The sequence below is a fragment of the Chroicocephalus ridibundus genome, chromosome 4 (genome assembly GCF_963924245.1).
Source record: "Chroicocephalus ridibundus chromosome 4, bChrRid1.1, whole genome shotgun sequence".
NCBI lineage: Eukaryota > Metazoa > Chordata > Aves > Charadriiformes > Laridae > Chroicocephalus > Chroicocephalus ridibundus.
In genome coordinates, this window is record NC_086287.1 from 17,940,419 (window position 1) to 17,959,578 (window position 19,160).

At 39.3% G+C, this 19,160-nt stretch overlaps 1 protein-coding gene across 3 annotated transcripts in view; it reads right to left on the reverse strand.

Moving 5' to 3' along the window:
• KCNQ1 (potassium voltage-gated channel subfamily Q member 1) overlaps positions 1–19,160 on the reverse strand; it is a 363,240-nt gene that overhangs the window by 266,786 nt on the left and 77,294 nt on the right. For all 3 annotated transcript variants that reach the window (XM_063333844.1, XM_063333843.1, XM_063333842.1), the window contains exons 3-6: positions 8,564–8,690; positions 6,759–6,837; positions 5,705–5,801; positions 4,954–5,094 (exon numbers count right to left, since the gene is read on the reverse strand). In XM_063333844.1, coding sequence (XP_063189914.1) covers positions 4,954–5,094; positions 5,705–5,801; positions 6,759–6,837; positions 8,564–8,690 — 444 coding nt within the window. The remainder of the gene's footprint in view (positions 1–4,953; positions 5,095–5,704; positions 5,802–6,758; positions 6,838–8,563; positions 8,691–19,160) is intronic.

Consider the following 19,160-nt stretch of genomic DNA (forward strand, 5'->3'; position numbering starts at 1 on the left):
TGTCATATCTCTTAAATAATAGATCCTCAGTGCTGCTGAGCCATCGCTTTTGGATTTAATACCTCCTCAAGGTGTTATTTTCAGCCATCAGCCTGTTCCAACCAAATTACTGGCCACTCTAAGCCTCCTAATCAAATGGTGGCCCAAAATAAACCGTCTCCACTTGTGAGATCTCAGAAACAAAACTAGATCAGTCTTAAAAAAACCCAAACCCAAACAACTGATGAAAATTAAGTTAGAGCATTGAGCTCACCTAAATTGGCAGAGCCTGTTCCATGCAATGAAAAAAGGGACTACGGCAGCTTTAACCAAGTCAGTAAGAAAATGAGGAAGACAGGAAAACCAGAGCAAAGTTAGTTTCAGCCTCCCACAGGCTCATTTCAGCAGGAGTATCATTTGTGCTAATTATTGAAATCTAAATGAAAGCCAAAATCCATAATTATAATTATTTTCTCTAGATCTTGACATAGAAAATTGTCTATATTTTGAAATACTGTACTTTTGTTTCATCAAATGGAAAACAATTGTTGAAAATTTCTGGATCCTTCTAGATATATTATTTTTCCTAGCTCCTTGATATCTTTTGGTAGAGGCTTAAAGATATGGGAATTAAGAAAACAAGCCCCAAGAGTGTTGTCTAAATGTAAGAATATCTACATCTGTACTTTGTAAGTAAGAATTTTAAAAGGTTTCTCCACATCTACCCCACAGATCTTTAATCTTTATTAAATGAGAACAAAGTGTAGTTTGAACTGCTCATGGAGTTAAAGCTCAGAGATGAGAAGGCAGTTACAAGATGCAGAGGTTGCACGCAAAAAGCATTTAAAAATACTAACCCTTACATCTTCCGTCCCCCTCTTCAAAAATTCTTAAAATAACCAACTTCCTCCAAAAATACCCAAACGCTTTGGCCCCAAATTAGGAGTGGGGGGTGGGGAGGGGAAGGATATAACAGGCCTGTAGTTGGTATTCTTGACTTGTAAACCACAAAAGGAATAAAAATGAAGTGTCTCCTTCTGTCTAACACTGAAGTCAGTGTACAGTCCTCAACAGCTTTTTTAATTTAGATGGGGGGTAGGGGTGGTGAAAAGGGTTCCGAATAACACAAAATCCCTTTTATGTGGAAATTTTTCAACGTTTATGTTCAGCTACGTATAAATTAAAGCAGATTTGTTCAAGTTTAGAAGTTCTACGCACATGTAGTTTCAAGTGGTATTTCCAGCAACTTTTCAGCAAAGCCTTCCCACGATTTTGATTTTCAGTTTACATTAAGTACATACTGATAGGCTTTGCTAAATAGGAACATGGTTTTATGTATGCTTAGAAGTAAACAAATTTATCAATGATTTGTTGAATTCGGTCCTTGGTGAGAAAGCACATATCGATGAATTAAAGGAACAAGAAACTCTTAAGTAAAGCTGGTACTTGCAGATAATTGTCCGATTCATTTCAAACCGATTCAAAGGAAGAGGCACAGTGTAACATCCATGCATGGCTATATTCAGTAATTTCTTGTGGCAAATAATGCTTGTGATCAAAGAGACCCTTAGCACAATCCATATCATGGTTTTCTTGAAGGATATTTGTTCAGATGCGAGGGTTGGAAATTGTGTATCATTTCAGAGGATATGAAAAGGAGAGCTCCCCCCAACTCTGCCTGAGGCACGACTGAATTTAATGCTTAAGGAGAGAGGAAAAAAAAACGGAAAAAGAAAAAAAAAAAAAACCACCACAAATAAAACAGAAACAGTGAGCTGATAACATTTCCTGAGGGTGGTCATCATTGACAGATTTGGTAAGAATGTTTAGCATCTTAACTTTTTTTTTAATTCTTGTTTTTATTGTGCAGAATCTATACCAGGTCTTTAAGACTCTAAGTCTGAAACAGAGTAACTTTGAAAACGTGCACTGGGGACCTGAAAGATGCATCATGTTACTTATATTTAACTTTCAAACACTAAACTTGTCTTTTGAAAGACATACAGATATGCCGGCATTGGCAGAATTATTTATACAACATGCGCTCCATTCAAAACCAGCAGTAAATAATACAGACAAATCTTTGTGTCACAAGGTAACCTTAGGTTTCTTCAAGAAACCCATAAACTGGAATGGTGAATAGCTACAGCCAGAGTTCTCAAGGAAATTCAAATAAAGCCCAGGAGACCAATTTACATATGGAAATGGAAAAGCAATATGGATTTATAAATAACAACAATGACAATGAAGACATTTAATTACAAGTTATGCACCCTATGGGTATGTCTATAAGTCAGCAAAGCACAGTAATACAACAGTACCCAATTCCAGATGCAGTTTAGTTGTGGTAACACAGACCTTTTATATGGTTTACTTTATGCTATGCTACATATTTTATTGTTTGTACCCAAAGAACTTGTTTAGCAGTGTGGGCATACGCTGAGGTAAAAAAAGTGCAACGTGGTAAAGAGAGAAAGGGGATGGGAAAATGTTATCAAGTATTTTTATTTTAAAGTATTCTCTACTCCATAAGGTAAGTGCACTTTCAGAGGTGAGATCAGCTATGTTGCCAGACACGTCACGTATCTATGACGGTGTTTGAAACAGGAGCTGTGAATGGTCCTCTTATGCGTGTCCAGTTCAAAACAGAGTGAGAGAGATTTTCAGTGACCAGGATTTGTGGCGTTCAACCAATTCTGAAAATTCTGGCTAACACAAAACTTTTGAGACCTAACACTTTGAGAAGGTTTTTGTATGAGTTTGAGACCTTCATTAGGAAACATCCTGATACTTAAGGACCTCACCGTTATCGTCCTAACTTTAAAGGGCTTTTTCCTAGCAGAAAGCATGGAGAATATTACAGCGCCAAAACACCAGGAACGGACCGACCCGAATCCATTTCAGTATTGTATTGCTAAATCCTTTTAGTAGTAGTACAGCATCTGCATTTAGAGCAGAACACGGACACTAAACGCTATTTTTAATATTAAAGAAATCACATTTTGGGTTCGTTGAAAGCAGTCTCACATTTCAAGTGGCATGCTGCAATATAATAGGAGTTGTAACAGAGAAAGGATATTATTATAATTAAACTTATTGATTAAATAAATTTATTGTAATTAGAAAGACAAAATGACTGGCATGCTTATTAACTGAGCAAGAAATCCCCGAAAGGAGAATATTTCGATATCCTCACAGGTCGTATTGCTTCTATGGAAGGCTTTACTGTATTTTCAGTAAGCCAATCTGGTCTGTCACATACTCAATTTTTAATGCCAACGCCAATGACAGCATGTGTTTTTAAATGCAGCTACATCTGCCACTGTTAATTACCAACTCATCTGACCGCTGTACTGGAAAATAAAAAACGCCGTGATGACATGAAAGCATTGAAAAAACTACTTGCCAGAAAGCCACTTCCTTGTGCTACACAGCAAGTTTTCTGATGCTAAGAGAGGCTGCATTTAACCAGGCCGGACAGCAAGAGGAAAGAATTCTGCAGCAGATCTTAGAAGCAACCTAAACAAACCCCATTTGATTCCAAAAAGGCTACATATTCATTTCAGCAGCAGGAAACCTGCAATAGACTTGCTCATCGAGAGATCCTTCCTTCCTGAAACAGCAAGCGGTACTGTTTGTAGAGAGAAGACTATATAAACCCACACACGCAGAGGTTTATTAGAAATATTTAAAAAAAAAAAAATACCTGTTTTATTAGTGAAATGGAGGTGTTAGTCCTATCGTTCTTTTACGTAAGAGTTACTAGTGGTCTCATTTTTAACAAAAAAAAAAAAAAGAATGCCTTTTGATTTAAAGCAACGAAGAGAAAACTCTAGAAGATCAGCACATTTTGAAAATGCAAGCATGGAATCATTAAGTGATTTTAAAGTGCATTTTAAAGATCTGTAGCACTTAATGATGACAGTTTGTTTTATTAAGCTACATACAATTAAAGCAGATAAAAACAAGTCATTGCTTGAATGCTAATGATAAGGAAAAACAGATTCCAAAAAGTACTTTTCTTTGAACTGTAATAGGAAAAGGAAAGGGAAACAATTACAGATGGGAAATCCCAGAACAGAGCAGCCAACCTAATATTTGCATATCATGTGAGAAAACAAAGAGGGAATTGTTACAAGCAGAAACTACAAAATTAAAGTGTTTACAAAAATATAACCCCAGAATAGAGCTGCCAAACTAGTAATTTCGTATAATAAACGAAAAGAGAGAGACAACTGTCACTAGCAACAGCAAGAAAGCAGAACTTTATTAGCAGAACTAAAGACACATCTACACCACTAAGTGTGGCAGCACCTTAGAGAAACATGAGAAATCTCTGAGCAAGATGGTACGTCAACAGAGCACAGACGAATGCCAGAGAAGGATACTAAGTGGGTTCCTATGCAACATAATCACTTTAAAACAGTACTATGCCTGGATTTCTGAAGTATCTCAGATGCTCCTTCTTCTGGAATTAGTCCATTCTGAATACACAAGGGATTACTGTCCCAAGCCGAACTGCAAACCATAGGTATCTGTTTTGTGGGGGGCTTTTTTCTCCACACACCCCCCTCCCAAAAAGGGACGCCCCCACCCCCAAACAAACCCAAAAACACTAGCCCTGATTTCTCGAGACTCTTACCACCTTAGAAGGTTGAACACTACCATGAGAAAGGCAGCAAGAAGTAATCACTATAACAGAAAGCAAGACAGGATAAAGAAATAAGAACAGATGTTTCTACATCTTGTATACATAATTTGATCACTTCAGATCACATAAGACTATAAACACCAAATAAAACTACTGACCATCTATAGTGTTTTCTTAGTTTCAAAGGATTACAAAACCAGAAAGTGTATTGAAGCAATAAGAAGCCATTTCAAAGTGCTGTTCTTACTCCATGCTTGCTTGAACTGTGCTCCACATTTGAACGTGTTAACTACTTTTAGTACACATGAAATTGCTTTACTTACTACTCCCCACCACAGGGCATCTGCATAGCTGCCAAACTCTGTTTCTCCAGAATCATTTACAGCATCTTTTTCAGCGAGGTACACAAAATATGATGAAAAAATCAGGCCCAGAAATCCAATGTAGAGTGTAGTTATCAGTTCCTGCAAAGAGAATCAAAATAACAGCATTATGATATTGTTGAGACACTTAACTTACCTATCACTGATGTTTTTTGAAAGATGATTGGAACAGAAGAACGTAATTTCAGCATCAGTAAACATTGACTGTTGTCTGTGCAAATTAACAAAAATCCACTGAACTCAATGGTGAAAGAATTTACACCGTAGCTGATGACTTGGTCCAGCATCCACGTTTCAAACAGAGTCAAAAAACTCCTCACTTGCACGTGTGACTCATTAACCTTTTGGTCACCAAAAAATAGTTGGCCAATTTTTTCAAACAGTGCCACATTCAAAACAACTTTGGGATTTAGATATGTATTTTTAGGAATATCGAGACTACTTTTCAGAAGTCATGTTTTCTGTGGTTACGTTCAACTACAACTCAAAAGTCTGCCAAAGTGGAGGTGAGCATTTTAAATCTTTTTGGAACTTTTTGTCCCTTGAACAAGGAAAAACCATACTTGGTTAAAATAAATGACTGCCTGCCTCCACATTAAATATATTTGACATCACCAGCATGTCTGTTTACATGCCGTTCTGAATATAAGGACTCAATTATTATGCCATTCCTTAGAGTACTCAAACTTACTTGTCTGTGTATGAACACTACTGATCCCAGCAGCCTCCATGTACCACCCTGACGGTCGACATGCAGCATTCGTAAAATCTGCAGAAAACGGATGCCCCTGGAACACAATTTTTAAATAAATAAAGAGACTAAAGATACAAGAGAAGAAATAGAGGCAGAGAGGAGAATTCTGTCTCTCCCAAAGGACTGTCTTAAGGGAGAGACATCGTATTTTATGTTAGACTTAGCAGCCTGTCTCTTTTCACACTATTCCCCCATCTTTCACCTCGTTCGTTATGAAAACAGCATAGGAAGATTGCACAAGAGAAGGACAGATCTTTGTACACATGGCTAGTAAGGATAACTCAAGGATTCAGGAATTTTGGACACAAACTTTGAATGCTCTAGAAATCATTCATCCACTTATATTTGACCTGGTTGCCAGGATGGGAACCAACATACAGAAACACCTGACTAAAGATCTGAATTCTTCACCTTTGAGCAATTTGAACTAGGCAGTCCAATAATATTTTAAAATATTCTTTTTATGAGGGTCATTGCAATCCTAGTACACTGCAGCTAGTGCACAGAGCACAGTACACTGCCCTGTACTCTCTCATTCAAGAAAACCAAGCAGTGTGACCTTCCTGAGCACAAGGTGGATTCAGGCCATTAGGAATTCACAACCGCTAACCTCAGGCATTTTATGAAGAAGCAGCTTGAAGACGTCAGGGACACAAAGCATGAAAGATTTGCTATAAATCGGAGCCAAGAAACTAAAACAGGATTTGGGGAGAACCCACCTAATTGAGAAAAGGGAGCGGGGGTATGCGCACCTCTATCCCCACCAGACATAAATGCATTACAACCAGACAACACGCACCAAATTTTCTTTCCCCTACACTTAATGGGGTCACTGTTTCACAACCATATATGACCGGTGATTTGCTCTGTTACATGACTCTGAGCAGTGACTCGTTTTCTCCTGCAAGAACTGAAATAGGAGGTAAAAAAAGAAAAAAAAAACCAAACACCTTACTCAGAAAGCAATATTTTCTTTATTGCATATAATTACCTGATAGCTGAGGTTGCAAAGACTTGACCTTTAGAGCCCACACAAAGAACTATCATGGAAGCAACAACTACAATTAAATCTGGAAAATAAAAGTCAATTGAAAAAAAAAGTTAGCAGCATCTTGCAATACTTCTGCAAGACTGTTACTAGAACCCATGCCAATATTACTTTAACAATTTGAACAGTCACCCCAAATTAAGATTTTTTGTTTATATATGAAGAGATCTCTGCTGCAACATATAGAGAAAATGTAATTGTGTGATATGACAGAGGTTTTACCGGGCTAGATCCAAGAAGGCCCCATTCTAGATGAATGACAAGATTAATATGAGTTACTGTAAAGCAGCCTCAGCAGCCCAGGAGGAATTTCAGCAGTTTCTACCAATTATCTCTTCTGTGTATCTTATTTTCTCTGCTGTATTTTATTCATTGACAGAAGTTTCGGGGCTTATTTAATATATAAGACAACCACCTTATTATTATTTCGTCTGTCCAGGTCTAAAAGGGAGAGAAAAACTGAAATTACTGCATGAGTCTTATTTAGTTTAGTCAGTCATTACCCTAGAACTGTACTCTAAATCTCTGTGCCTCAGGCCTAGTTCATTTTGGAAAGGAACCCTGTATTTTGCAGACTGAAATAGTTCTTGATACATATCAGGGAAAGCGGAACTTTGTTTTGTTATTCCAAACTGAAATAAATTTAATTATATTTCAGATCCCTTAGTGTTCTAGGTCTCAAGAGAAATGGATTGTGGATAGAGCACAAAGATGCAGTCAAAGCCATTTTATAGTTGAAATCACACCTGAGATACAGTTGTTATTTATATATGTGCACAGAGAAGCTAAACTAAACTATTTTATGGTTGCAAAAATACCTAGGTACAAAATTTTGTAACTTACATTCAGGAAAATTGTAGACAGTTTATGAAAAACTATATCCTCTACTCAATAACAAATAATGTTCCCGAGTAGCGGAAAGAACTATGCCACAGAACAAGAATTACTATGCTTCTACAACAATACTCCTTTTCCAAAATCTGGTTTGTTTGATCCATTTTTATTTTAAGTGCTTCAGGGCAAGGGTCTTTACATAGCTCTCTCAATACTGGCTAACAAAATGCAGATTGATTTTGCATTATTATGTTTCTTTCATTGAAATTGTTAAATGCATGACAAGCATTCAAAAAAACAATGGCTTGTGACATTTACGGAATATATGGATGTAATTTCTAAGAACACTGAAGTCACATTAGGAAGCCAACTGCAGTAAATATCAAGGGAAGTCAGGTCCCCAGTTCCAAATGCATCACTGAAAACCGTATCTGAATTCAATAGATACGCAAAGTAACTACAGTGCATCTAACATACTCCACCATGCAGTACATAGTTCAATTAGAGTGCAAAATAAACTCATAATAAATTATTCAAAAGGCTGCTGGGGAAAAAAAAGAAAAAAAAAAGGGCTGTTCAGTATCTTTAAAAAATACAGTTGTAGCTATTGTACAATGTCTGGGATCCTGAGGACACAGGAGACAGGACTATGGCCAAGACATTTCTGGCAAAGCTTCAGATCACTTGTGAAAAGAAAACACTCTGCTCTTCTGGAAGAACAAATCAAGCTACATTTGTTCTCAAATGACAGTCCCATGGATTCCTGCAAGGAAATTCAGACCTACGTTAACACAAATGACAAAAGCTCTTACTCTAACTTGGCTACAACCGCTGCAGAAATTCCACTTCTCAAAACTTTCAAGGACAACTTTTACTTGTTGTTTGTGTCACCTGTGCAAGTCGTGCATACTCACCAATGATTGAAATAGGCTTCCTAGCAAAACGAAGCCTTCCCCATATTCCAACATATTTACTGCGGCATCCTGCTGACCATAACCGAACCACATATTCTGTTCCAAAGAACACCACTAATACAATTTCCTAAAAGAAACAGACAGGGAACTAGGTTAATTCTCTACTGTATGTCTTTCATCATTTTTCAGAATGTATTAGGAAACACTAAGATAAAATGGAAAATTTGGAAGGTGAAAAAAATGTCAGCTATACCAAAAATGATCTAAAGTAACGGAAAAACCCATAAGAGCAAAGAAATCAAAGATTAAGAGCAAGTTTAAATACTTTAATTGCATGCAGTTTGGCTTGTCTACACATATGAAAACTGAAAACCATTCTGTGCAATTCACTTGGTCTAATTCAAACAAAAGGCTTTCTGAATAAGCCAAAGAAAACAGGCACAGTCTGTGTTGAGAAGATGAGTATTTCGCTAGCGTATTTCAGAGGTGTGCTTCACGTTCCATTTACTGTATCAGCTTAACCTCCCACTTATTTTTACTTTTTCAGTCTTCCTTTAATTTCACGTGGATTGAAGAAAGATGTCTAGTACTGGTTACCAACATGTCCATCTCCAGGTGCACTGAAAACATAGTGAGACCGCAAGCACGCTTCTCCCATCCTCTTGGCAACAGTTAGAGACCTCAGCAGAAACAGAAGTCCAGCCTGAAGCACTGCTGGGATCGAGCTACGTGTTAACCACAGACCTGCACTGAAGTATGACTTTGGGAATGCCTACAGTGTGACAGATGTCAAAGACACCTGACATTCTTGTGGATTAGACAGAGGTACGATCAGGTCATATGTGGAACTTCGTCAATGTGCAGATAAACCTTCCTTTTCTAGAGACTGGTTGAGCACGGCATACTTAGTTTCCTTGAGTACCAGGGAGATGCAATACTTCCTTATCAGCCAGCTCCATTAACAACCGGTCACATTCTCTGTCAGAGCCAACAGCAAAATCTACTAATTGGAATGGTAACAGCGGCTTGTCATTGAAAACACACAGCACACAGCATATGGGAAGCGTAAAGCAGAGAAACCAATCATAAGGTATCACAGTTACATAGGGTGATGCAGGTGAAGAGAACGAGCTGCTTATTTCATAGAGTGATTTAATACAAAGAGGAACTACAGAGAAGATGACATGCTGCTGAATATTTTATCCAGCCTCCTCACATTTTTGCAGGGCTCCCTGCTACTTTTCATAACAGACTGGCAAATGGGACTCGAGATGGTACCCGTGATTATTTTCTAAATTAACTGAAATAACGAGGATACAACCCTAGTGCGGTCAAGATGAACAGGAGTCACATTACCAGCTTCAAAAATGCATGGGATGTTGCCCTGAATACTGAGGGAAATAATAGGTATGTGTACAGCAAGAAGCAGGGGGAAAAATGTTATGCATCAGTTGCCTTTGCTATAATCTTTTTGTGGCTCTAAAATGCCAGTCTCCTGATGGCATAACAAACTGCTCCTCTCGGGGCTCTACAGTGTTGAAATTCGACTCCGTGACACTTCTAGACAAGGTAGGAGAACATTAGCCAGGACTCTTTCCCTTAGTTTTGACAATCTCATAACCTGTGCAAGATGTCAGATGCAGCAGAAGAGCTATCACAATTGTTTATAGTCACTTGTATTCCAGTTAGATTTTCAAGATATAATGAAACTGTCCAGATCGTTGGTTGTAATAAACATGAACCTCAGACCCTTAGACCGAGCCAAGAATCTCTTCTACAGCTTTGTTCTGAAGGGATCCACCAGAACCCTTCACCTTTTTTCTTTTAAATTGGACTATTATTAAATATTTTTCAATAAAATAAAGCAATAATGAACGTCATAAATCTAAAGGAACAGCATCTGCAGCAGATGGTTTAAGGAAAGCCTGTGTCTTATGACAGAAGCTTCAAAATGCAATGAAACTCTCCCTTTGTCCAATTTCACCTAATGTCATTGAAGAACCTGCAACGAATGGCAAAATTATGAGCCATGCTTTACGTGAGGTAACACGTCACAGCAAAATAAAGCACCATAGGCTGTCTTTTCTGATCAGGTGATTGTATTCATTTCACAGACATAGTCAATAAACTCTAATATCCAAGTACTTTTCTGTATGCAGAAGGCTCGTACACCTCCTTTCATCACTACCACGAAGGCAACTCCCTTAACAAAAGACAATAGCAACCATACAGGGAGTGAAAACTGCCCTTCAGTCAAAATAACTAATTTGAGGAAGGAATACGTGGCCTCGCATCATATGTGTTTGCACAGGCAGTACTGTTCAGATATCCCCAAAAGCAATCACCAAAAGCAAAAGAACAACAGCAGCAACAAATTGTCTTGGTAGGCAAAGAAAAACCCAGAGAAAAGTTAATGTTTTAGCACAATAAAGCCACAAACAACCCTCTGAGTGGGTACCGTGGCCCTGTCAGGATCCCAGTTTCAGTTTTATAGCAAGAAGGTAGGAAGTGAAAGCCTGGATTGTGCTTTAAAGAAGCGTGTATTCTCTGCGTAGGAAATTTGCATGGGAGTTGTGCGCGGACGTTTTTTAAAGGCCCTCCATGGTTCATTGGCTAACAGGCACACCGGCAAGTATGCAAATAGGGGCTGTCCCAAAGACAATGCGACAGACACGCAGTCAATGGTTACTGTCATCCAGCTCTTTGCGTGACATGCAGACAAGCTTAGAGAACATTGATTGTCCTATAGACTCCGGTGACTGGAGGGAACGACCAGTCGGCTTACACCAAGACACATTTTTCACTCCTGACGGTTTGATAAAGGCTTATTGACCTAAATGAGACCCAAGTTATTCAGGGAACATCGGGGGTGAAAGTGCACAAGCTGTTCTTCATGGTCATACACAAAAACTCCAGGTATCCATTAGCAACTGGCAAATTCCCCCTCCCCTGCCCGTGGCTGTGTGACAGACAAAAGTGTTTTTAATATCTTGCGTTGCGTAAGTCTAAAAAGTAGTCTCCTGGGGGTGGGGGAGGCTGATGAATTTCTGTTGGCACACACTTATATTAGCGTCCAGAAACTTGCAGGCAACAAGGAAAAAATACATTAGAAAATTATTCCTTCCTGAGCTACTAAAACATTGCCTGTATTTTCCTGATTAACAGCTTAACATGAAACTGCACATTAACTAGAAGGGTGCCAACCTGGTCCTTAGTTCACGTATGGTTGTGGTAATTATGGCTAATTCCACTGAATAGGAGTTATCCTGGCAGAGAGCAGCAATGCCTCACACCTGAGAATTTCAGCAAATCTGTGTTGTACTACAGATTCATTTGGTCTACTATTTCTTCAACGCTTTGTTCTAATTGCCTGCTTAACACTTTCCTACTAAGTGCACTGTATAAAAGTTTGTGCTTCTCACAAGGTAGACTGAAACATGGCTTCGAGAAGCCGATACAGGAAAATGGAAGGGTAAGTGCTGAGCAGACAGAGAGGATGTAAAGAATGAGTGAAATAAGAAACAAAGCAACTTTCAGCACAAGTGAAAAATTAAAATACAGAAAAAACGACTGCCTGCAAAACACTAGTGGGAGTGGGGATTAAAGCTCAGCAGAGGAGTTTTCTCGGTTAAAATTACAGACACACAATAACAACTGCACTGTGCAAGGACCCACTCAACCCCATGTTGCTTAATTGTGATCTTTTTAAAGTGTGAAAACAGAAATACAACGCTGAGATAAAAACCTTATACTGGCATGGTAAAAAAGAGCCCTCTGAGATGTGATAGTCATGTACCTTTGCACTGTGGGCATACAGAAGCCCTCTCGCTTAAGAGGAGAGACTTTTTTTTCCTTTTAATTATAGATTTGTACATGGTACCCTCCCTTCTGACATCCTTCCTGCTCAGCCCAAGCGCATGCTTAATGCCATCCTCATGCCTTCTCACACACATAATCCCAACACAGCCAAGTACCACATTAACTCTGGATAAAGAGGTAAAGATGAACATGAGATACAAATGTAGATCACTTTTCTTGAAGAACTCTACCAGTGTCAGTAACTCTCCAGCTGCAAGCAACTTCTCACATGTAAATTCACAGCACTTTCAACTAGAAGGAACAAGTAGACAAGACTAGTGTAATAAGCCTTGGGCATTTCTACAATGGTACGGTGCTTAGTGAAACTACAACAGATCTCCAAGCAGCCATTTCGCAGACACCAGGGAACGAAATATCTCTCATACAGACCAGTAAAGGACCTTGAGTCCTCACTGATGCACTGGTGCAGAAGTGGGGTCAGCGTGTGGGATCCGTTTCAGGAGTCTTACAACGGATTTTTCAGTGCATCTCACTACTCACTTTCATGTTTTTTGACATGGAAAAAGAAGTTCCTTTGAGCTGATCAGGTATAATATGAACAGCTTTGGGAACTGCTTCAAGTATAATGAAAGAGCCATTAAAACATAAAAAGTTATACTCAGCTGAGACAGATATGTCATAACTTAATCACCTGGCTAAAGTACAGCTCTCACCACATGATGAAGGAACTTAGGCAGGACCCATAAAAACACAGTCCCCTGACAAACATCCCCATGCTGTCTGTCACTGCAATCTGTATCTCCACAGTTCCCGTGGATTAATCGCAGTTTCATAATAAGCCCACACAGCGAACATACAGGGAAGGGCTCAAAGAACAGATGTGATGAAAAGTCCGCATATTAGCTTTGACTCTACACTGAAGAACTCAACCTGCTATGGGTAAGGACACTTTACTATCACCTTGACAAACTTTGGGATGCCATTAGGCAAAAGAACAAGAAAGTCCCTTCCATCAGAGGACAAGAGAGAAGAGTTACTTATGACTATGACCAAATTGAAGGAGGAACCAGACTTCTTCAGCTGTGTGTCTGGAGAGTCAGATCTATAAAAACAAATACACACAAGTATATTAGCAAAATATCTGCTTTATTTTGCTAATAAATGCATCTTGAAATGCCTTTCTTTTACTACTCCACCCCCACTGGATTGGAAGAGCTACAATCCAATATTAGGAGGCATCCAACATACACACTATGGGATAAAGCGTAGTAGCAACTCCAAAAGGAAGGACAGAGTCCCTAAACTTTGCTGAAGGAGATGTTTTTAAGCAATTAGACAAATTAATAGCTTGGGGAAAAAAAACCACAACAAAACCTTGACACAGGATGCATCATGACACCATAACAACAGCTATTTAACAGATAAAGAAGTTGCCTCTGGAGGCTGAGAAAGCATCTGCATAGAGAATATATTGCCTGAGGCTCCGCCTGTAGACCTCAAAGCTGTAACTGGTCATGGAGCATCACAGATGTTCATGCAGCCATTTGATGTGGGAGGACTAGATGAGGTCATCTGAAAGCTGTTATGATCAAAAAATGCCTTTACTCTGAATCTAGACTTTTTTTTTTCTATGAACTCCATAAACATCAGAGAGGTAAAATACATGTTTTAGGATCAAGGGGGCAAAGTATACCACTATGTTATTCTGATTGGCTACCAAAGACAACATACAGCTTATTCCATATGCCATAGAGATGGCTGCCCTAAGAGGAAAGGGAGGCAACAAGCACAGGAAAACAAGAGGCGTTGATGAAGGGGATGATTTTAAGTCTCAGAAGCACAAAATTCTCGTAATGTAAGAATTCCCTCCCACCCCAACATTTTACCGGGAATACTACTCCTACCCATCTCTGCCATATCACAAGCTCAATTACATTACCCTCATTGGAGGGATCAAATACGTTATTCCCATGACTCTTTCAAATATGGCTTCTTTCAGAGTCTAGCTTCAGAGATGATGAAGTTCCCAGGAATTCCTTTAAGCAAGGAAGTAAGTTGTCCCATAGCTTATATAGGGACTGCATGCCAACCAGCATTACCTTCAGCTATAAGATTCCTGTGGCACTACTTGCACCGATACCTATTCGTAAGGCAGTGGAAGAGCTCTGCTACAGAGCTAGTGTGCCAACAGTAAAGTGGAACTGTAACCTCTCCACAGTCTCAGGCAGCAGTGGCGGAGCAAGGACACTGCCAAAAGTTTTGTTCAGAAGTCGTGACAAGGAGGTCTCTGAAGGAGCCAAGAGAGGGGACAATAGATCTGCTGATGCTAATGCAAAGCGACGAGTGGGGCAAGAATGGGGCATTTGCCATCAGGCAAGGGCTGTGGAGCTGGACTGGGCAACAGAGAAACAGGCCCAGCATCTTCACAAGCAGGGAAGCAGCATATCCTCTACAGCCGCCAAAGGGCAAAAAAAAAAGCAGGAACGCGTCTCATCTAGAGCAATAGGTTGCATTTACACTCAGAGAAAGGTAGCAGGCAAAAACCGAACCACTGCAGGCTCCGCGTTGGTTCAGAGAGAGCCAGAGTCCCCTTCACAGCACACTGTTCACCTGACACATCAGGGCTTGCAAAATGCCTCAGACAGCACTTGTGTATAGCCCAAACAGGGTATGCAAATTAACAGCAGCGAAGGCAACTGTTTCTTCTAATCTCACTCACTTTGTATAGAGAGGCCCCTCTTTGTTCTGTTGAGAAAGGCAGGATTTTTTTCCTGAAAGCTGGCCTATGTTTTCTAAGATACACAGAACAGCAAAATCAGATGGCCTAGGCAAACAGACAAAGACTGACACCACGCTCAATAAAGTAAAAATCCCAACTTGATGAAGTACAGATCAAAAATAAAAAGATAAATGGTTTTTCATATATATAAACACTTACTGAGCAACACCAAGTGCCAAAAGCGCTATTTAGGATTGGGGATTTTTCTTCCTCTGCTTAATTCTCCCTTCCAAAGATCTTGTAAATTGCATCTTTTCAAGTGAGAAACAGTACTGGTAAGTTTAAAAAAAAAATAAAAGTGTTTAAAGCCAGAACACTTGGTGCTCTTTCCTTTAAAAAAGCCTAGTATCATTTGCTAAAATTCTGTTATCTAGCATATTTGGCACCAAATGATTAAACAGGCAACAGGAAACAAAAAACATGGTATCAGCATCACATCTTCACAGGCCTGTGATTAATCTTAAATTGTTACTGGATATCATTAAAGTCCTCTTATTAATGTTTTTTAATTAAAATGAAATAATATTTACGTAAATGCTGATGTTCTGAAGAAAAGGGACACTTACTAGGAGACAGAGTTAGAACAGTTGATTGTGCCGAAGCTTTTCTATTTACCCCTTAATCGGTGCCGAGACACAGAACAATAGCACTGGGACCAATAAAGAATACTGCACGCCTGCAATTTTAGGTTGAGATTTTCCAAAGGCTCCGAGCAACTAAAGCCGATTGAATTTCAATTGGAGTTGGGCACCTGACTCCCTTAGGTGCATTTAAAAAGCCTTTAATTGATTTCCTTAGCTCCCTTCTCACTCGAGGCTCCAGCCAAATCCAAAACGCAGGCAGTTGAAGTTTTTCCACCGACTACAAAAGGCCTCGGATGTCAGTGGGGGGAGTCTGCACATGAAGGCACGGTGTCAGAGCACGGCTGCCTCAGAACAACTTTCCACACTGTCACCCCTGCACAAGTCCCTTCATAACACTGTCGTCTTTAGCTTCTGAACTTCGTCGCTGATGATATTCCCCAGGAATTTACAGAAGTAAATTAAGCTGCACTTGCACATTTAGTTTACGATACTTGTTTTAGCGCGGCGTTCACAAAGTATGCTCAAGAACTAGACTTTAAACCCAAAGTATTTGGCAAGAGAAAGGAAGTGTCAACATGCTAACACTGGCGCAAAAATGATTAAAAACCCCACTCCTTTTTGTTTATTTCATGAAGCTCTTATTCAGGGCTTCACAAAAGTCTCTAGAAGGAATTCGTACAGGACTCTCTCCTTCAAAGTGAAAAATGCTCTGGCGTCTACCCAGTGCAGCATATGCTTAATTTTATATCTCCCTGAATTCAAAAGAACTATTCACCTACTTAAGATTAAGCACACATGCACACAGTTCACAGAGATGCATACTCATTCATTAGTACATACAATATGCTAATACGAGTAGAAAGGAACTGTTACAGACTATTAAAAAAAAAAAAAATCAGTCTAAGCCAAGTAGTCTATTTTTATGTTACAGAGAACTTTTCATATTAACACTATTTACACAGTGGCTACTTTCCCTGATCTGATTATTTTTATCCTGTCAAGTATCTTGTTGCATGCTTTTTATTAAATAACCTTCCTCGCTCATTTTTGAAAAAGCTACTTCATATCCACCGTGTCCTACACTGGGCAGTTCCGTAAGTCTTCCCTCTGCTCCACAGCTAACATTGAATTTACTGGGGGACCTCATGAAAAGACTGTGTGCCTGTTTGTTTCTAGCTGTAAATGACAGGGCAATAAAAGCTATTGCATCTCCCAGAAAGCCGTGTTTCTCTTATACCCTTAGACTATCACAACACTACTCCTTTCTGAGAGAAAATAAATTTTGCACAATATTTCTTACCTGAAAGCAGAGTCACACAAAAGGAAGAATCTGTCTGTTATCAGCCTAGCTTAACCTGCAATAGCTTCACACTTTGTATACTTACAAGGGAACGTAATGGTAGACAGCATTTTTAAGATGTAATGACCGAGCTCTGGTCACCTCCTATACAGTTTGGTAACAGCAACACCCGAAATCTAGTGGTTTCAGGCATACTAATGCACTTTTGTGTTTGAGGCCACACTGTGATAGTAACCAGGAAGCAACAATACATTTTAAACAGAAATTAGAAAGATTATTGATGAAATTTTTGTTCCACTGGTTTTGAAAAGGGGCAAAATAAGCTTTCTGTGAATTTTTCCTCCTTACTCATCTCTTTTCATTCTATTAGCAAAGGGCAGAAGAAAAGATGAAAAAGACCAGTAGGGATGGGAAGCTAGAAACCTCTAGTTTTCAGTTATCTTTTACATTAAATGAATGTTTGCTCTTGAAAAATTCAGAGTCATATTTTACACAAACTGCAGACAGGTTTCATTTTATATTTCAGTTTTAGTGATTGTTAGTAATAGCCCTGCCCTCCCTCCAAGAAAGGAGTTACACAATGGTACTGTGTGCTAGACAGCCTTGCTGCAGGATTCTCAGCTCCACCCTTCCAGCTCCTCTACGTCATATTCAGCTTTATGGGACCCTCTCTGGGATGTGATGCGTGTTCCGCAAGTAAGACATTTCCAGAAGAGTGAGATGTCACCAAAAGCAGGACATGACCTCTACTTCTACATATAGTCATGATATCCTCTTTCTCTAGAAGCAACATGTTTTCAAAATTCATCCTCCAAAAGTAAGATTTCTGGCCTGAGCAATGACCGTGCTCTTCAATAACAGTTTAACAAGAACTAAGTTTCAGATGGACTAACTCTTGTTTCAACCACCTCCAGATAACAAAGGGAAAAAGAAAATTTTCCTTTTTTTCCAGGCTGGCAGGCCAGCGTTGCAGGATAGAGCCGTCAAGTTCTGAAACAAAATCCTGTGTGGTTAGAAGCGGGGCATTCCTTTCACACACCTGGGCGACCGCTGCTCAGTTAACCGCTATCAGGCTCAGCGTTGATAAGAGTTCAAGTGCCATATTTCTGTTTGACATTCCCATAAACACAACCTGCCTTTGCCTCAACATACTTGAGCTCTCTCCCAGGCCTGCTCCAGGGAATACGCATCATGCTCTTCCACACAGCTGCAAAAACAGTCACACACTAAACCTGTAGTCCAGGCACTTAATACTCCTCACAGGAAAACACATGTGGTAGTTTAAGCTAATAAAAAACCCTCTCAGATGCCATATGTACACAGCCCATTCAGTCAGCATTTTACAGTTGCCTCTAAAATTTGTGAAGGAGGAGAGGAGAATTATTTGACGTTCAAAATAAACCCAGCCGAAGGCAACAAAGTCAGCATTTTCAGCTAAGTGGCAAATACATTTCACATACTGAAGGCAAGTAGTTTCCTCCTTGTGCCCATTTCCTGCGCTCGTTCCAATCAGCGAGCATTAAACAGTTGCGGCTATCATTCAGCGCATCAGGATTATAGCATACCAAAATGGGAAGTTAATTTATACCAACCAAAGCACACGATTAACTCAGTGCAAACTCTCCCTAGAGCTTTGATAATGTTCCAAACGAACCAAACTAAACTTACATTTGCGAAATGAAGATATAAGCCAGATCTCTCTGAAGTCGCATACCCCATTAACCAAGCTACCGTTATGTGCAAAGACTTATATTTGTACTCGGATTCATGTTTCTATCAGGTTTGGGTCCAACATAAATAACTGGTGCAACAGAGGCAGCTCTTTGCAGAATTCAAAGTTACGAAAGGAGAACTCCAGCTCTGTGAAACTCCCTTCACTCACTATCACCTTTCCCGTGCTCCCTTTACAAATAAAGGACAAGTGCACTATTCATTACTGGAAGAAAAAAAAAAAAAAATCTTTAAAAAGCCACGGCCTTCTCAGTGGCAGCTGGTCTAAGCTTCAAGACATCAAATACCTCAGGAAACTAATAGGCATTATATAGAATTAATTTAACAAAACAAAAACAAAAAAAAAAAACAAGCCAAAAAAAACCCCAAACAAACAAACAAAAA